At 31.2% G+C, this 17,929-nt stretch overlaps 1 protein-coding gene across 1 annotated transcript; it reads left to right on the forward strand.

Moving 5' to 3' along the window:
• Nucleotides 1-877: 877 nt before the first annotated feature.
• On the forward strand, nucleotides 878-16,830 carry LOC148273345 (CRISP/Allergen/PR-1-like). The gene is made up of 7 exons (XM_088238841.1): nucleotides 878-1,000; nucleotides 7,739-7,857; nucleotides 7,977-8,058; nucleotides 10,122-10,279; nucleotides 14,541-14,641; nucleotides 15,740-15,838; nucleotides 15,913-16,830. Coding segments are annotated over exons 1-7 (627 nt in total). The 5' UTR covers nucleotides 878-933; the 3' UTR covers nucleotides 15,914-16,830.
• The last annotated feature ends 1,099 nt before the right edge of the window (nucleotides 16,831-17,929 follow it).

Raw genomic sequence — 17,929 nt, forward strand, 5'->3', positions numbered from 1 at the left:
GCCTATAAAGTAAAACCAAATTTCCTGTACGAAAATATGCACGTTTGCACAAAAAAAATTATCTTCGTCCGTAATCTGTAATTGATCATACAAATATATGAATTTCCGTTCAGACAAATCGATTTTACTTAATAGACAACTGAAGATAGCTTTGTTAAATTCCAATTGTAATCGGGGCCCTGCTCCCAAATTTCAAAACATTTTGAACTGGAAATTTTTGTTCAATAGTGATGTGATAAAAGCAATTACTTTAATAATACAGAAAAATGTAATTTCGGAACAAAAATCTGGAGATTTAATGGTAAAAAATATATAAAATACTACTTGCGTCTTTTTTTTCCGGAAAATCTTATAATCTTAAACCACTCTCGTATAATGCTGACAGTATTTGATATGAAAACTCCCCCCTCTTGTTTATTTCGATCTTAATGAAGTGAATACATTAAGGATGACGTAGATTTAATGAAAACTCATTACCGAATTATCTGGAATTTATATTTACGCATAATAGCCGGACGATTCTCGCAATTTTTCGTTTGCAAACACGATACGCACAAGGGTCTCCCCCGCGTGTTTATTTCTGATGATTAATTAAACAAGAAACAATGTCCTAATTACCTTTACCCAGAAAGAATGCATACCAATATGTTTCCTGTGTGCTGAACAAACAATTTTATTATTTGAAGAAAAACATGCTTACTACAGAAATGTACGACTAGGTACTTCTACGTATATTGCCTTCATGTTGAATTTCCCAATGTAACAATTATACGCGTAGTAGGTACGGTATAATGTAATGTATAGTTGTCGCTTCCTATCGTTAGTATAAATAGGCTGTTTCATCTGAAACATTCAACATATGGTTTTTTAAAACCAACTGTGATCAGTAACTATTCAGTTTTACTTTGATTTGCTTTATAGTGCTACGGAATCATGGAGATTTTACCGTTGCTTTTGGTGGCTCTGAGTTTGGTGGCATCTGCAAATATGCAAATGTTAAGTAAGTCAACCCATGTATTTTTTCAAATGAGTAGAATTTTTAGAAGCGCTTTAAAATGTATACTAAATAAAAAAATATGCAACTATTCCAATTTATTAATTTGCTCCAAGTAATATAAAATATATTTTTATTTATTTCTAAATTGATGAAATAGTCTTAATTTAAGCTAAAGAAACGATAAGAGTTAAGGTTGTTAACGTTTTCAAAATTATTTCAATTTGATGTTAGTTTTTTTTTTTTAAGAAAAGGGAAAATATTTACGTTCTTATTACGAGTATTTACACAAATATTTCGATTTCGGGGCCATTTTCAACGAGTTGTAAATAACTCACTATTAGAAAATGGAAATCAAGTTTGGGTAGAGAGGGGTTCGAACCTCGGACCTCTGATCCGTGAGTCCGCAACACTAGCCACGGGACCACAACCCGAGTTATAGGATAAAATTTGAAATTAAATGATTTGATCACTGTTAACTAGCCCACATTTTTTGATTTTTCAAAATTTTTATTTTACTAACCGAAAAGCAGCATTTACACATTATTTGAGACATAAGTCCTCTATGGGACATAAAACTCTATAGGAATAAAAGACCTGTGTTGAGTTGGGATGAGCAATTTTTTATTTTTATTTTTTTAAATTTTATTTTATTGGAAAGCATTTATAAATTTATACGATACAATTATGTTATAAATACATATCATAAAGTCCAATTAGAGGCTTTCAAATAATATTGTTATTGTAAATATTGTCACATAAAAATTAAACATAACATAATATAATGAATCATACACAACTTACAAAATTACTAAAAGTGTAAATAAAATACATACCATTAAAAATAAATCTACTTTGGAATATTGGTCACACAGTTGCACATTGTAATATTGATTACAACTATAGTTGACCATACGTGTACACTTATTATGTGCCTATATACAGAACTGCACATAAGCTGCATAATATTGGCTGCGGATTCAAGATGTAACATCATAACATGAAATTTTTTTGGAAAAAGATATGTTATTAATACCAATATAATTTAATTCATGATAACACATATTACAGGTTCTATTTCCAAATGATTTTCTGACACAGACACATGAGTATATCATCACTAATATTATATAGGATCAGAAACACAAAAATAATAATAACAATTGACCATAGACACCATAATAAATATTGTATTAAATCGTAAATAGGGTAGTGAAACTTTTTCAGTTTTTAAAAACTGAACAAATAAATAAAACACCGGTAAAAATATGTAATTTCTATTTATTTCATTTGTATTGTGCTAGGTGTAGTGTTAATATATTTTCGTGATGTATAATGAGCCGTTTAATTTGGTTCTTAATTATTTAATCCTCTTCGATTATAATACATTATTATTATTGACTCGAGTTCATTAATGTAAATGCTACCAAGTAAATTGTTCGCCTCAATAGCATTAACTCCTTTCGCCAAGTTACAGAATTATGCCAATATCGTGATATATTTGAATATCGTTTCCTGCATTTTCTTCAAAAGGATATTCAAAACAATAAACAACACTCTCATAATAAGGTTGTTTACTAAACCTCTGACATTCAATAAATGGATTTGGATTATTTGACTTCACAAATTTTGGAAATCAAAAGATTTATTTTAACCTTTAACATTGACATCACACTCTGATTTGTAATGTTTTTAAATGTCAGGTTATCTCTTGAATTCAACTCTAGATCCATTGTAGACAGGTCACATATTTTACGGTATGCAATGTGCGTAGCACTAATTTATGAAATTTTTGTTCATTGACTATCAAGCCAATTTTTCAGTAGATGATTAAATATTTTTTAACTAAGCTTAGTACATGCTTTGGCATGGCGGTGTTCGCATCTCTATAAATCTGCATGTGATTTATGTATTTTTGGAAATACTATACATATTCGACGGTGATGGCAAAAGTGGAGGTGTAATTTAGTATTTGTATGTTGGTGTAGTGAGTGTCCTGACAAAGAGACGGGTACGTCTCGAAACCAGTAGACTAAAAAAGTCGATAAGTGGTTGTATACTAATATTTACCAACATTAGAAACATATAATTATTATTTTATCATTTTGTAGAGTTTATGTGAGTTTTTTTTTCAACATTTTTTGATAATATGTATGACATGGTAATATTTCTGTAGAAATGTTAAATCCAATTTGAAAATTATAGTGCATTTTTTTGTTTAAAAATCCATTCTGCGCATACATGATGGTTTTTAAAAGTATAATATCATATTAAATTCACGCAAATGTGTTTATTTATGCAAGATTTTTTCTTTATTACACTATAAAGATAACAATATTTTGAGTTTGTCAAAATTTTTGTAGACAAGGACGGGATTCAACTCTCCGAGGAGCTGTTTATATTAACATATTGCAACAGAGAAATTTGGATAAACTCAAAATATTGTTGATAAATCCACCTGGTCCATGAAGAAGTACTGAAATTAAAAAAATAACATTTTCTGGCGTTGCCTAGTATGTAGGTGAAATAATTCAATTAATGAATCTCACCCGCATAAATAAAGGTTTCAGCTCTTTAACTTCACAAACATCAACAGATGAAAGAATTGAAGGAATATAGATGTTCAAATATGGGCAGAATGGTGAATGTTACAGTGTGTAAAGTGGCCACTTAAACCAGCCATTGACAGGTCATAAAATTCCTTACTCTTTTAATAATACCCCGATCTCTATAACAGATAGTCAAATTCGCGACTTGGGTGTTATTATTGATTCGAAACTAATGTTTAATATTCATATTGAATCAGTCCTAAAAAAAACATATAAAATGGTCGGACTTATTATGCGAGTATCAAAACCTTTTAAACATGCAGAGACATATGAAAAACTCTTCTATCGCCATCTAGACCGACAATACAAAATCTTTTTTTTTACACTGAAAACGCGTCAACAAACTATTTTAAACAATCTACAATACCTAGAATATGCGACCAATATAACAATATATTTACCGAGGCTGATATTTTTTGTGACAATTTATGTAAATTTAGGTCAAAAATTTTGAGAGAAGCAGACATTTAACATTCTTATTATTTAAATATTTTTTCATTTCGTTTCTTTTACATTTATTATATTGAACATAATTTAAATTATTGTATTAAGTGTAAACCATTTTTTTGGTGTGTGCATGAGTTTCTTACACTAATATACAAAGAAATTGGCAATATATGTGTACATACTGTTTGTTTACCTAATAAAATAAATAAATAAGCCCTGTAGATGCCTAGACTTCTATACTACCTTCTCTTCAATTTTCTTCATCTCTGTTGTAATATGTTACTATAAAGATAAGTTGGTAGCAAGTACTGCAGAACGTTAAAATAAATTATTGTTAACAATTCGTTTTGATTTTCTTGGTATATTGTAATAATAGTTAAGTCAAACAAAAGTGTTAGGACTTATTCCGCCTATACATTATACCGACGCAGATTAAAAGCTACTTGAAATAATAAACAATGAGATAATAACATGTGTTTTTTTTGTCATGATAGAACTGTCTCCTGTCAAACTAATAACATAACAACCCTAAAATTAATAATGACACGCTTTACACTCGCCAACGCCTGCAATTTGTAGTAAAAATTAAATCACTAAAAATCAGTGTACAGTTCTCTATTCGTATACGGCTTTTTGCGAAACCATGAATTTACTGCGTGATTAGTTTGGCAAAATATTGATGTATTGATGTAGACATTTTTAACTGCACGTTGCATTTGTACAGAAAATTTCTTCATGGGGTCGATTATTTGGGATAGTTGCTGAATGTACATCTTGAGTGGTTCATGCTATGTATATGTGCCGCATGTAATGTTTATGTTTGTGTATGTTTTATATGTGCGTTCATGTGTGTGCGTGGATGGCTCGGAGTGTACATTCGGTATTTTTATTTATTTTAATTTATTACCTCCATGGAAAACGCAAATGTTAACAATTATTATTTTCTCACTTAAAATTCTTATTTATTTTTTTGTCTTTTTATGTTAAAAATTGTTGTTTTTAATACTCATTTTGTATGACTGTATGTTTTCTGAATAAAATAAAAAAAATAAAAAAAAAAAACAACATTATTTCCAGAAATGTTATTTTTATTAATTGGCCTCCACGATCCTGTGATTTGACGCCATTTGATTATTTCCTATGGGGAAAACAAACCATCAACGTTTGAAGCACTGGAAGCCAATGAAACCCACCATTTCATAAATAACACCGGATTTGTTTTACGTATTGTACGAAGTTTACATATATTCATATCGCATGAGATTAATTTGATTAGGTCAATATAACACGAAGGATACGAAATCAAACACGGAAAACAGATTTGAAACCAAAATTTGATTTAAAAAAAAAAGTTTTTTGGGGTTATTTTCAGCGAGTTGTAAATAATTCGATCATGAAAAACGGGAGGGCCGCGATTACAAACACCATCTTCATCAGTATATATAGAAACGATATAAAGTAAACTCGATATTTATGTAAGAAAATGTGTATATTTATACGAAAATTTACAGTACCTTCTTCGGCAACCTGTAATTGAACATGTTTAGAAAAAAAAATTACAAATTATATTTTTCATACAGAAAACTTAATTGAATTTTCTTGATAAGATTGAAGATAAATGTTAATTTCTCAATGTGATACGAGCCTGGGTACGTATTCTGATATATTCTGAAGTTTTCTGTATGAAAAATAGAATATGTTAATTTTGTTTTTCTAAACATGTTCAATTACCGGTTACCGACGAAGATACTTTGAATTTTCATACAAATATACATACTTTCGTACATAAATATCGATATCAGTTTATACCGTCTCAGTATATACCGATGAAAATAGCCGTTCATAATCGCGGCACAGGTTGTGGTAAAGCGGGGTCTGAACTTAAGTTTTCTAATATGTAAGTCAGTGATACTACCATGGAATCAGTTAAATTTTTTTTGTATCAGTTTGGCATGTAGAAGAAGCGCGGTAATGATCCTCCCAACCCTGCTGCGTATTTTGTTTCATACAGCGCTTTGCAAATCCAAAGGGAAATTCTGAGAAGAAAGGTGCCGTTCTTTTACAAGATGCGATTCTTGCTCGTTCATCTGATCTCTCATTTCCCACGATACCAGCATGTCCTCTTATCCAGCATATTTGAATAACCATCTCTCTGATTTTTGATTGAACTGATCACCTTTTCCCCATGTAGCATATTATCGAAATACGCTACTTTTGTTTTACAAATTCGGTGCCCTATGCAGCGCATGGTACGGAAAGGGATATGTTGATGACGATGCTCCAGTATTCAATAGTAATTCACATATAACTAAAGCCAAGTACGAAGTTCACTTTGACTCACTTTGATTTTATGCAAATCTAATCACCCGTTACAATCTCTGAAATTACTTACATGGACGTGTACACTGTACACGCTATTGTCGTGGTAATATTTACAATATAAATAATTAATCATACTCTGAATAATCTACTAAGATCTCATAAGTAAACGTACTTGTTATGCGAACACCTTAATGGGTCGATATTGCGAGAACATTACAATAACTATTATTTAATTATAAAAATAGCACGGAAAGCAAAAGTGCTCTTATTATTTATTCTTACAGGCTGAGTAGTTGAATGCTTATTCTCATTCTTTGAAATGAGAATCAGTGCTATATAATATATCGATGTCTTGTGAGTTAGTTCTCGTCTTCCAAACCCAGGTCTTTAAAAAACCAGGCTACTCTGTGGAGAGAGAGAGCTCTAATTTTGGTAAATCTTCCCTTCCTAGCCCAGATCCATAAAATATCTCGCTCTAACATCCTCAGATATAGCGGGTGGTTTCCCGAGAATGCGGATTCTTTTATGATATAAAGCACATTAATATAGAGCGTGTATAGGTGTTTCTTCGTCTGAATTGCTAAACCTGCATCAAGAAGTTTTATACATGTTTACTCTAGCAAGGTGTTAGTTCAATCTGCAGTGCCCCGGGGGGCTTTAGTAATAACCCTCACGCGATTCGGTCGAAAACAAACCTCTGCGACTATTTATTTATATTTGGATAATTTATATAGCGCCGTTTTTGTAAAAATCACCTCAAGGGCGCTGTACAATAAATAAATATCCCAGCACGTCTTGCAGCTACAGAGCGCATGGACGGTTAGGATTCTTGTTTCTCGTCTCCAGTAATGATATATACGAGCTAGATTACACGTCTTGCAGCTACAGAGCGCATGGACAGTAAGAAATCTGGCCCCTATTTACATTTCTATTTTTTTATTTGACAATGGAGTTTAGAGTGATATTTAAAAAATGAGTACCGCTTTTTCAGTTCCTTTAAGTGGTGCTGACAAGGTTTTTTTTTGCCGTAGCATTTGCTTCCGGACACATGACCTTAGTTTTTTTTATTATTTATACATGTAAATAAGTTGATTGTTTCTGTTATGATATATTTTCCATGTAAAACCCCTTTTAAAATTCCTTTTTAAAAAATAAGTGACTACAATGAAATTTAAAATGAAAATACGAGCTAAACATAACAGTTTAAGCGTGCGCAAGTCGTAATAATGAGTTCTTTGGTTACAACAATAAAATTTGTTGTTTATAAAACATATTAATTGTAATATTATTTCATGGTCTAAGATGACCGACTGTTTTTATTTTCTTGAATCATTCATCGTAATAATACCGGTTACTAATTTTTCAGAAAATGGAGTGACGTGCGAGGAGAAGAAAATCATTATAGATTTTCACAACGATCTTCGTAAGATGGTTGCTAATGGAACCCTGAAGGGACAACCCAAAGCTTCGAACATGCAAACACTGGTAACAATCATCTTCAAAATAATTTTAATCGATACTTTGACTGATACGAAATGTAAATTAAACTTGTACAGTATGAATAAATCTTTTTATACATTTATTTATTATTGATGTGTTTTTAGGTGTGGGATGACGCTCTAGGGACTGTTGCTCAAAATTGGGCTGATAATATGCAGTTCAAACACAATGCTGATCGAGCTGATGGTAAAATAATAGAAAATATTTTTAATTAGTTTTTGTAAGATTTCTCTTTAATTTCATTATCTGACTTGATGAAAATTTAGTAAGTACATATTGTAAAACAAAATAATATTACACGATCATAATCAAATGATTGATCTTCTTCATCCGCAATTATTTGGTAAGAAACGGTTATCGTTTTACGTCTGAAGAAGAATTCATTTAATGTATTTAATGTCACGATACACCCGAAGAACATTAACAGAAATAACACAGGCAAGTATAAAAATAGTAAGTTATAAAAAAAACTTTTTTTTGAAGATGTGTAGGAACCAAAAGAGCATGATGCAAGTGAAAAGTAAAACTCAGTGTATCCAAAAGAAATATTAATTTGGGATTTATTTTTATGCCATTTATTAAATAAACTAACGATTTTTTTTACTAGCGTTCATCCAGTTTTTATAAATATATTATTACAGAAAAATAACAGTTCAATAATATCAAAAACTATTTCATAGCTTAATACAAAAGTCGTTTGACGAAAAGCTAGCCTAAATAAGAAAACGCACGATTTTTGTTGTTTTTATAAGTTATTTTTCAACCTAGTCCTCTTTTAGGGCAATTCACTTACAATACACACACAAGACGACATTTCGACTTCTACATCCCTTCCGAAAAGTAATTTTGCTTGAGCTCTTCAAATAGTGTGAAGTTTTAGTCGTCACTTCATCGTTTGTTGCAAAACGGCGTTCTCCGAGCCATTTTTTCATGTTTGAGAACAGAAGAAGTCGCAAGGGGCTAGGTAAATACGGTGGGCAGTCGATCAATTCGTAGTCAAATTGGTTCAATTTTGCCTGCACGATGGATCTGTGATCGGGTGCGTTGTCATGATGGAAGATAACTTTTTTGCGAGCCAAACCAGGGCGTTTTTTCTTCAATTCGCCGTCAAAATGGTTAAAAAATGCTTCGTAGTAATTAAAAGGTACTGTTTTACCTTTTTGCAAGTAATCAGTAAGAATAATGCCTTTCGCTTCCCAAAAAACAGTCGCCATCAACTTACTAGCTGATCGGGTTGTTTTTCCTTCTTCGGTGGGCCTTCGCCGCGTTTTCTCCACTTCTTGGACTGTTCCTTCGTCTTTGGCATGGTAATGGACCCACGTGTCATCAACAGTGACGTATCGATGAAAAAAACCCTTGGGACCAAGTTGTATCTTCGCCAAAAGCGTCTCCAAATCCGTCAGACGTGTGCGTTTTTGGTCGATAGTGAGCAAACGCGGCACCCGTCGTGCGGATAGCCTTTTCATATCCAGATGTTTGTGTATGATGGAGTGAACACGCTCAGTTGATATGTTTGCAGCCTCTGCTAGCTCACGGATTTTGATTCGACGGTTTGCCATAATCATATCATGGATTTTGTTGACGATTTCTGGGTGTAGTGACAAAATTTCAGGATCCTGGTGGTCATCATTAAAAACACGACCACGAACAAATTCAGCTTTCCAAAATTTAACTGTTGCTAGCCACGCCAACGCCAACCGTGCAAACTTTCTATCTAGTTCGGCTTTGATTTCTGAATAGTTTTTCGCTTTCTTGTGAAGAAACTTATTCACTGAACGATATTCGACTTTCTCAACTTTTCACTAAACACATAAGTTGCTTGCTGGCCACGGCCGTAAAAACCAAACTAATTGTTCTTTAGGCTTCAAATTTTGATAGACGTCATGTGTTGGGTTGGCAGATGTTAAAATCAATATGACGTTTGTTGTCACGTAACGCCATCTATTAAAGGCTAGCTTTCCGTCAAACGACCCTCGTATATGTTGTTGGTGAGTAAGTATGTTTCAGGTAATAATTTGACAAATACGATTAATATTTTACAATTTATAATTTCACTGATTTAAAATGACTTACATACTTTTAAAAATATAAAATTTCCTTAACTGGGTTGTTCTTTTGTTAAATTTTGACAAAATAAGCATACAAACACAAACATATACTTCGTTTATCACTATTACAAAAATAAAAGCACCCGTGTTTATTGCTTTGGTTACCTTACAAAAGGTTGATTAAAATTATTTACTTTTCAGATCGGTTTTCCGTTGGAGAAAACATCTATATTTCCTTTTCTACAGCTGCTGATGATACTTTTGACTGGAAAGCAGCTATTAAATCTTGGTGGGAAGAGCATCATGAATATAAATACAAACCAATGAATGGGGATCCCAATACTGGACATTATACTCAGGTAAAACAATCATAACATCGACGGTCTGACTTTTCTTTACACCAACGTATTCCGTATTTTGTTCCTGGATGGCACTAGAGAGAAGTTTTTTTACACGCTGTAGATATGCACCATCAGCGTGTCTTTATCGTTTTTTTGATAAATTATCTTTTATAGGAGCCAGGACCATCCAAAAACCACCTAGTTTTACCTGCCATCATCGAACGAACGGTATACAAATATGATAACGCAAAATATGCCGTAACAGAAAAATTATTTCTAATTCTCTTTTTTTAAAAAACAAATCATTTCTGTTTTGGGGAGCGAGAAACGGAAATGCGAGGCTTTGATTTTGTCGATTTAAGTTTGGCATAATCAGTCCGACAAGCAGTTGTCTTTTTCCCACAGTATTCGGGAAGCATCTGCTAGACATTGACATAAGAACTAATATTCAAATACCTTTGCATCAAACCGCTCTCTCACTGTATATCCTCTTAATTACACGTGTAGATAATATAACAATATGATAAAAAAGTCTAGATATTATATGTCCATTATCAACTGTAATAATTATCGTTTGTAAATAAAATAATAAGCGTTGTGTTCTAGACATGGTTAACTCCAATGAAATGCATGTTTTTGTGTATTTTTAACATGTATTTAAAAAAAAATAGGAATGAAGAAATAAGTATTTGGTAACACTTTGATTAATTTAAATTCAAAAGAAAATTACTTTTTTTTTACAATGTTTGATTAAAATCATGTTACAAATACCTAATTACAAATAAAAAACTTAATTTTTTGTATACTTTTTGTTATTTGGTGATTTTTCGAAACTGATTTATTTATTTATTATTTTTCACGTCTTTTTAATATAAAATTAGAATATTTCGTACTTAAATACAGAAATCACTGATCCAGAAACATTCTGTAAAAAAAAAACATGCATGTTATTATTAATTTAACATAAACAATTTAATTTAATTTAAAATAAATAAAAGATTAAACAAAGTCATCAAATAGAGTCTGGTAATTTGCAAAATGCGGTATTTTGTAACAGGAAATAATTAAATTTGATTTGAGCATAGTAAGCAAAAAAATTAAATCTAATTTGATTTATACTCCATATGGACAGAATACGCCTCACGCGAATTTTTCAATTATATACACACAAACACATACGTCACACAACTTCCTATATACATTTTGAGAGTTCATTGTATTTAATGATATTTGCTAAACTTTGATAAGAAATCCTTTTCGAGGAGCCTGTAACCGCTAGAGGACGCGTCTCCAGGTGCCGGATAGGGCGACAATGAACGATATAACGGAATTGAAAAAAGCCATTCATTTTTTTAAAAATAAATGTTAAAAACAAGAAGTAATACCAGATGATTGGAAAAATGCCAAAGTGAAACTGTTATTGAAAACAGGGGACCAGGAAAATCTAGAAAATTATCGACTGATCAGTTTACTTCCTCATTTATACAAACTGATGAAAAAGATATTGAAGCACCGTATAGCTCCGAAATTTGACTTCTACCAACCTGTTGAACAGGTTGGCTTCCGCAAGGGTTTTGGAACCTTAGACCTAATTCAATCTATACGTCTGCGTATAGAGAAAACCACAGAATATAACATAAATATACACATAGCTTTTATAGATTATCGTAAAGTATTCAATTTTGTAGAAAGCTGGGCAAAAAGTAATAATTAAAAGAAACTTATAAAAGTGCACTAGAAAATACCAGGATTGATTTTAGGTACACGAGGTTGATCAAATATGTATATGAAAATGCTATCATGAATGTAAAAGTAAACGACGATCTGAAACGGATAAAATCAATATAAAAAGGGGTGTATGATAGGGTAATAGGATATTTCCAAAACTTTTAAAATTAGTCTAAGAAGACATTTTCAAGACGCCAAATCAGAAGATTAAAGGCATAAAAATAGATGGTAAGTATCTAAATCACCTCCGTTTTGCAGAAAATATATAAATAATAAGTGAAGAAATAAATGAACTGGAAACTATAATAAAATAATTATACGAAGCCTCTGGATAGACTGTTCTGGAAATGAATATAAACAAAATAAAGAATTTGAGTCCAACACCTGGCAACCCATGTACTGGAAATAAAACTATTGGTGCTGTTGACGAGTTTACCTTAGACACAAAATCTAAAAGAAAAGAAAAAAATCAAACGCGGAACTGCCAAGATAAATCGGGTTAAGTTGGGCTACTTTTGGAAAGCTGAAACACGTTTCAGAAATAAGGAAATCCCAAATAATCTGAAGGCTAAAGTCACCAACTCTTGTGTTCTGCCGGTGGCAACATACGGTCTTGAAACTATGTCACTCACTGCCAAAAGTGAGCACAAAATTAAGCGCACTCAGCGGTCTATGGAAAAACAAAAGTCTCCTTAAGAGACTGAAGGAGGAATGAAAGAATGAGGAGATAAGACGCCGTACAAAGGTGACCAATATCGCATAAAAAGTGGGAAGACAAAAATGGCAGTAGGCGGGTCATGTGGCTAGACAAGAAGTCGATAGGTGGACCTCCAGAATACTAAACTAGAGAGCCTACGAAAGTAAAAGGAAAGTAGGGATATCACAAAAGATATGGACTGATGACATCGTCGAGCTCGTGGAACATGGATGGAAACAGAGTGCCCAGGACAGAAAAACATGGCAAAATTAGGAAAAATAAGAAACTTTGATATTAAAATAACATGTTTTTTTTTTTTTTTTTTTTTTCTCTTAAAATAGTACAAACATAGTAAATGAATTTCCTAATATTAACTTATATCTAATTATTATTAAAACATATACTAATTTCTAAACAATATACGTACACTTAAAAAGAAAACTTCTATAAAGCTAACATGAATAAGATTACTTTTGAAAAATTAACTTATCTGCTAAACACATGTTTTTTTAACTGACATTTAAATGAAATAATAGTTTTTTGCTCTCTTATTTCTAATGGTATTTCCTTATAATATAACTGTACAGCTCGGTGCATCAACGAGTTCTGTGTGTTTCTTTTCCTACGAAATGATAGTCTTACTTCATGTTTATTTCTTGTTTTATATACATGTTCACATTAACATACAAGACGACGACATAATATTAGTCAAAAATGCTGACATACATAAATATAACACCAGACAACAAAAACACTATCATATTGAAAAAGCAAAGACAAACACAGGACAGTCAAAAATACTACATAATGGACTTAAACACTACAACGACCTACCTTACTACTTGAAAACTTTTAATGGAGACAAATTTAAAATCAATCTGAAAAAGCACATGATGACTGAACTAACTAGACTAGACGAGACATAAAATGACTAGACAATATTAAATTTCTAATGTAACCCTAACGGTTTTTTTAAAATTGTAAATAAAAAAATATAAAAAAATTAGAAAAAATCTTTTGAGTCAACTCTTTTGAGGTATAACCATTAATCATTTTATGAACAAAAAACATTACATTAAAATATATGAGTTGACGTACTGTCATAATTTTTGCTTGTTTCAGCATAAACTTTATTCTAGTGTATTTATTTTTTCTCAAAATTGCTCTCATAACCAGCCCTATTCTACAGAACAGTAAGATTATTTTTTTCCCCTTCAGTTGCCAAAAACAAAATACTACTACAATAATTTATATGAGACAAAATAATGGAGTTGTAAATCATCCTGCGCGAATCAGCAGTTAAATATCATTAGATAGATATATTATTATCAGTTAGATATATTTTTTCCGTTGGTCAATTAGCTTTTTTGAGTTATTATGCAATAGGTCATCCGCACTATTTTACATTACAGAGTCCACCATCAGAGTTGACGTTATTTGTGGATATATACATGTAACGCCATGTACTTAGTTTGTACCGCATCTCAGTCGTTGCTATATGCAGATTGTTCATCTATAAGGTCACCGTATAAGAGTGAATAAAAAAAACTGTTTTTAATACTTAACCTCAATATCAAATACATAGATGGCGCTCTAAACGCGCTAGCGAAAGCTTTCCTTGTTTCATGACATATATACAAAAACCAAAAATGTCACCGATATGGATATTCGCTAATAAGCGGAATGGGGAATGTTGTAGTATCTACATAAAAGTGGCCACTTGAACCCAACCTATGACAGGTTATAAGCCCTGTAAACGCTCGAATATACATAATCTTGAAACAAAAATTCTACCCATCTCTGTAGTGATATAAATAAAAAAATAAAAAATAACTGTTTTTACTTAATTTTCAGGTTGCTTGGGCCAGTACCACTCACGTAGGGTGCGGAGCTACTTATTACGAGGGAGACAATGGTTTCAAGAACAAGTTGTACGTCTGCGATTATGGTCCAGCGTAAGTAAAAACACAATTAAAACATTTTACTGTGAGACCAACTAACTTTACCTTAGTAAATAAATAAAAAAACTGTTAAAAAATTAGATTGTTCCTTACTTTAGCCACAAAGTCCAACCGTTGGAGAGTTTGAACGAAGTTTTATCATGACTACAAATGCTAGAACCTCGTATTATACAGTTATGAAAAAACTCTTCTTCTTCTTCTTATCTGCCCGTTTCTCTCCACCTCTGGATATAGGCCTCTTCTAAATTTTTTCATGTTCTTCTGTCCTGGGCACTCTGTTTTCATCCATGGCCCACGAGTTCGACGACGTCGTCAGTCCATCTCCTCTGTTGTCTCCAGTTTAGTAAACCAATGAAATAACAGTGTCCAAAAATTAAATTAAATAAAATGTTTAAATTAATTTAAAAATGCGCAATAGTAATGTAATTATTACTACTATTCGTTATTGGAATGCCCTACATAGCCATTTTCCTTGGCGTATAATATTATATGATAGTGAATAATCTTTGAAATAATTTTTCCAAATATTTTAATATGATCTTGTTTTTTTTTTGTAAGTTACAATAAATAGTTAACAACTTTCAATATGAATCCTTTCAGGAATCAAAATGTCGAATTTTCGTCAGTAACAATGAAGAAAACTCAAAATATTGTAAATGTAATCATTTCAAATTTTTAAATTCGAAATTCCGCTTAGTAAAAAACAAAATCTTCGTGTTTTTTTTGTGTGCTAAGCAATTAAGTATCTATCTCTTTTGTAAGAAATAAAAAAGTTTATTTACAAAAAGAAAAACTTGTAGGATCATATGAAAAAAGTAAAGCAGTGCAAATCATTATAATGCATCCATTATTTTCATTCTTAAAATAGTGCGCACATATACATATTCCTATATGTGCCATGATAATTAATTTTTTAAGGCATGTGCCCTTATGTTAAGTTGAAATTCAGATATTTGTTTTTCATCATAAATGTTTTTATAGATGTTCATCGGATTTTGTATCAAAGTAACGTTTTTTATATGATACAAGTAATTAAAAATAACTTGTAAACAATCTGATTCGCTTACTATGAAATATTGACTTATTTTACAGTGGTAACTACCTCGGAGAGCACGTTTATGAAAAGGGAGCAGGATGCGAAGACCTTTGCTGCAAGGACCAGTGTAAAACAATGTATGGAAGTGAATGCTAAAAACAAAATACCGTTTCATTTACTCGTGGCAAACCAAAAAAATCCTTCTGGTAATATGGCTGTACCTTTTTACACTTTTGTTATTCTGCGTATATTATTAATTTATTTATTGTAAAACCATCACAGTTTTGTATTCTATGTGACCATCTCGTCCTGAATCAGATCATCAATCACCGGGGCAGTACTATTCGATAGACAATACTGTTATTTGTTGGAAATCATTAGAATAATGGCTATTCATTTGTAAGTTTAACGGTACTTTCAATAACATCGAAATATGCGTGAAAACTTGACACAAATTGTGGATACTTTACAAACATCTATTCATAATTTAATTTCTTTTAAATTAACTTTTTCAATATCGTTAAACTTATGTTTAAACCAATTAAAAGGGAATAAAAGGCTTATATATATGGCTTGAAAGTACAAATTCGATTAATTAATTATAATTTATGTTTAAATTCTTCATTACCGATGTGAAAAATAATAAAATGTTGGCCACATTAAAACATTTCAAATAAAAGTAATTTTCAATATGAAAGTTTTGGATGTAAAAGTTAGTTTTAAATTTATGGAATTTTAACTAAATTTCTGCGCGACTAAAGTACTGAAATCTGAATAGCAATACGTACTTTAAATAAATGGAAATTAAATTGTTTTAATTTCTTTCTTTACGTTGTTCTTACTGAAAAAGTCTTTTTTTGCATGCTGTATTAAAAAATATAACATATATATTTACACCTCATATCGTCTACTTTGAGCAAATTTAATTGAATAGTAAAAATACTTCCAATTTCTTAGATTCACAATAATTATAGTTGGTCCCGTGGACAGTGTTTCAGACTAACGGATCAGAGGCCCGTGGTTCGAACCTAACTCTACCATAACTTGATTACCACTTTCTGATACTAAATTATTAATTTCATTCTTTAGAACTCGACCCCCAAAATTGAAATATTTGGGTAAATCATAAGAACGCAAATATTTTATATTTGTTTTAATGTTACATTTTTTTTAAAGTAGCTATTGCATAAAAATATAATGAGAACCTTCATTTTTTGCACAAATTAGATGATTTATTCATCACTTTTAAAATATATACTTAAGGACACAAATGTACATGTTTATAAATATATTATTAAAAAAAGTATTTTTGTGTTATTATTATTTATCTATTATGTATATGATGATACTTGTTTAAAAATATATTTTTCCTCCTTTATGAACTGAAAAATGTAAAATGTTTTTTTCGTTTTGCTTTGGATTTACTGATCTTACTTTTATTTCAATTTTTAATGACACAACTATCACAACTATCACAGCATTATTTTGTGCAATTATTATTTGACAACACGTTAAAATTTTAAAACTGAAAGAATAAAATGAACAATGTCTTAAGTATGTCGAAATTTGAGTACCTACACAAGCTGGATATCACTCCCTAGAGCGGTGATGGCGAACCTTTTTGAGAAGTCAATGGCGACACTTGGAAAAAAACAAGTTTATGAAAATTAACGCGTTTTTAGGCGTTGCCTAGTAGGGAAAGTAATTTAGCCAAATAAATCTCACTCACATTATTAAATGTTTAAGTTTTTTTTTACTTTTTATGTTTAAACATAGACAAAATAGTGAATGTTACAAAGTGTGTAAAGTGACCACTTAAACCAGCCAATGACAGGTCATAAGATGTTTTATTAATTAATTAAAAAAAATAATTACACAATCTTTTCTGTGGGGAGATATTTCCCGCAAAAGTTTTTTATCAAGTCTAGCAGGACTGTGTTGTAGTTTAAAACTGTAATAACCGCGCCGAGTAATAAAAAAAAAACATTTCAAATATTATGTTTTCAATATGTTATCTCTACCTAAATCCACCCACAAACCCCTTCTCTTCTCTACTCCCGTAGCCACACCCACTCTACCCTCACTATGAAAAATGTATACATGTTATGTTGGTTTGTAATTAACCCCGAAGAAGGCATAGTATTGCCGAAAGTTAGTTGGTTGTCAAATAATGAAAATATAAGTGGTACATAAAAACAAAGTCATTTTAATAAATTGAGTTTTTCTACTGACATTTCTTGGTGGAA

This window comes from Micrasema longulum, unplaced genomic scaffold (assembly GCF_059751315.1).
Source record: "Micrasema longulum isolate JH-2025_06_02 unplaced genomic scaffold, ASM5975131v1 h1tg001977l, whole genome shotgun sequence".
NCBI lineage: Eukaryota > Metazoa > Arthropoda > Insecta > Trichoptera > Brachycentridae > Micrasema > Micrasema longulum.